The sequence below is a fragment of the Filicampus tigris genome, chromosome 2 (assembly GCF_054856515.1).
Source record: "Filicampus tigris isolate MCC_2025a chromosome 2, RoL_Ftig_1.0, whole genome shotgun sequence".
In the NCBI taxonomy this organism is placed as follows: Eukaryota; Metazoa; Chordata; class Actinopteri; order Syngnathiformes; family Syngnathidae; genus Filicampus; species Filicampus tigris.
The window spans coordinates 32,721,486-32,724,263 of record NC_141218.1 but is presented as its reverse complement, the minus strand read 5'-3'; the positions used below and the strand labels follow the sequence as shown (position 1 = coordinate 32,724,263).

The 2,778-nt window shown below is 49.0% G+C and overlaps 1 protein-coding gene across 1 annotated transcript; it reads left to right on the top strand.

Moving 5' to 3' along the window:
* Window positions 1-271: 271 nt before the first annotated feature.
* Window positions 272-2,410, top strand: LOC147152072 (POU domain, class 3, transcription factor 4-like). The gene has a single exon (XM_086019618.1). The coding sequence runs from the start codon at window positions 303-305 to the stop codon at window positions 1,392-1,394; it is 1,092 nt and encodes a 363-aa protein (XP_085875744.1). The 5' UTR covers window positions 272-302; the 3' UTR covers window positions 1,395-2,410.
* The last annotated feature ends 368 nt before the right edge of the window (window positions 2,411-2,778 follow it).

Below are 2,778 nucleotides of genomic sequence, written 5' to 3'. Positions count from 1 at the left end.
CGCACATTGTTCCACAATGAGACTCAGTGGACCAGCACTCGGACTCACTTCCGGTTCGACTGCCCTTAACCCTTTCCACTGTGCGTTTCTGCAGCCGGAGGCGGAGGTTGTGGTGTGTGTGGTGTGCACTGTCATTGGTGGAGAGGTGCCGTCGCTGCGGCTTGCTCGGCCTGTGAGTGGCGGTCCTTGCCGTCCGTCAATTTCGTCAACGCCTGACTGGTGCCGACACTCCAGAGAGAGGGAAATGTCAGAGGCTGAGCTGAACCTCACTTTAGTATCGCCAGTGGGGTTCAGCAGCCAGCATGGCCACAGCTGCCTCCAGCCCCTACACCTTGCTCGGCTCCAGTCCCATGATCCACCCGGACAGTCAAGCCATGCAGCCTGCCAGCCCGTACAGAGGACACCAGAAACTCCTGCACAGTGACTACCTGCAGAACGTCCAGAGCAACGGGCACCCCCTCGGGCACCAGTGGGCCAGCAATCTGTCGGATAGCAGCCCGTGGTCGGCCTCCATGGAGCAGCAGGACGTCAAACCGGGCAGAGAAGACCTGCAGCTCGGCATCATCCATCACCGCTCGCCGCACGTCGCTCATCACTCCCCGCACCACAACAACCATGGCAACCACCCGGCGGCGTGGGGGACTCCGGTGTCCCACAACTCCTCCATCAGCAGCGGGCAGCAGATCAACATCTACTCCCAGACGGGCTTCACCGTCAACGGCATGCTGGAACACGGCGGACTCACGCCTCCGCCCAACCCGCAGGGCCAAGGCATGCACCCGGGCCTCAGGGACACGCTCAGCCCCGAGCACAGCGACCTGGGGGGGCACCACTGCCACGACCACTCCGACGAGGAGACGCCGACGTCGGACGAGCTGGAGCACTTTGCCAAGCAGTTCAAGCAGCGGAGGATCAAGCTGGGCTTCACGCAGGCCGACGTGGGACTGGCTTTGGGCACGCTCTACGGTAACGTCTTTTCCCAAACGACCATCTGCAGGTTCGAGGCTCTACAGCTGAGCTTTAAAAACATGTGCAAACTCAAGCCGCTGCTGAACAAGTGGCTGGAGGAGGCAGACTCTTCCACGGGCAGCTCGAGCAGTATAGACAAGATCGCAGCTCAGGGGAGGAAAAGGAAGAAGAGGACGTCCATCGAGGTCAGCGTTAAGGGGGTCCTGGAGACGCACTTTCTCAAGTGTCCCAAACCCTCCGCGCAGGAAATCACGTCCCTGGCGGACACGCTACAGCTGGAGAAGGAGGTGGTCCGCGTGTGGTTCTGCAACCGGAGGCAGAAAGAGAAGCGCATGACGCCGCCCGGGGAGCCGCCGCCGCCCCACGAGGCGCCTTATTCCCACGGCGGCAGCGCTGGGGACGCGTCCTCCTGCCACGACCTCTGACCGCTGCACCGCCCCGGGAGGGATCAGCCCTAAGACGGACTCTCGCGGTGCGGGTCCCGCCGGTACAGACTCCTCCGAATTCACCGGAGATACCCGCTCAGCCTTGGCCTCTTTCGAAGCGCCACGAGGGCATTATTCGATCATTTCACGGCACTCACTCCGTGGAGCCGGTCAAAGTGTTTGGATATAAATACAAAAATGTGCCTATAATCTACCAGCGCCTTTATTATTTTTTGTCACCATAATCCAACAAATGGGACTGCTGTTTTGTTTTCATTTTTTCCCCCTCTTTTTTTGTTGTGGATTGTCACAAATAATTCTTGCTTTCTGAACTGATTTGATATTTCAGTGTTTGGGCACCACGTGTATTTTTACTGTCCACTCGAGCTCACAATCCTCCCATGTCATTATTTTTGTAACATACTAGGAGAACATCTGTGATTGCTGTTTTTATTTTTGCATAAGCAAATACGTCCTCAGTCCAGTGGTATGTACTATACCAACACAATAGCACTTGAATTCTTGTTTTTGCCCCTCCGTTGTGGCCTGTGGTTTACCTGGCCATTCACAAAAACAGTTATTTATAAATGCATTTTGTTAATTTCATTCATCTTCGACCATTTAAACTGTGTAGACTCCGAAAAAGAGCCCAGAATAGAAAAATGGGTTTGATGCTATACACCTGCCTATAATTTTATTGTACGTTCACTATCCAAATTTTATAATATTAAATACTCCTGTTATTTGGTTAATTTCACAAGTATTTTTTCGAATAGTGTACAGTTTTATATATTACCCTTTTGAAGTCATTAATTTAAACAAATGCTCTTAGTTATTCCTGCACTTAATTAGCAATGTAAAAAAAAAAATATTTTCAGTATAAGATTGAACTGTTTCGGCGGTTTTATTCCAAATTTCGATGACAGCTCAAGTAATTATTTATTTTCAGTATAAAGCTTGTATTATGTTTTGAAATAAACAATGTATGTTGTAATAAACACTTTCTTGCTACCATTGTTCACAGTCCAAAAATAATTAAAGTTCAGCAATAATACATTATTATTATTATTATTATTATGATTATTATTATTATTATTATTATTATTATTTTAAGCTTACAATGCATCTCTAGCTAAGCCACTCAAACGTATATAGGTCAACAAATGCAGACGAACATCCTAAATAAATGTTTCAAGCGTAATGGGTTTTTTTTGTTTGTTTGGGTTTTTTTAATGTTTGTTTTATATATCTATGTCTCTTGGTTTGACATGTCTCGTGGCTTGTCATGTCCATATCCGCCAGCGTATGTTTTGGTGTCCCTAACAGTAAAATATCCAAGTGGCTCAATAGAGTCTTGGTTGTAGGCTGATCACTGCCCATAAAA

What these genes read in the sequence shown, in the direction of transcription:
- LOC147152072 (XM_086019618.1), top strand. Translation starts at nt 303, where the DNA reads ATGGCCACAGCTGCCTCCAGCCCCTACACCTTGCTCGGCTCCAGTCCC.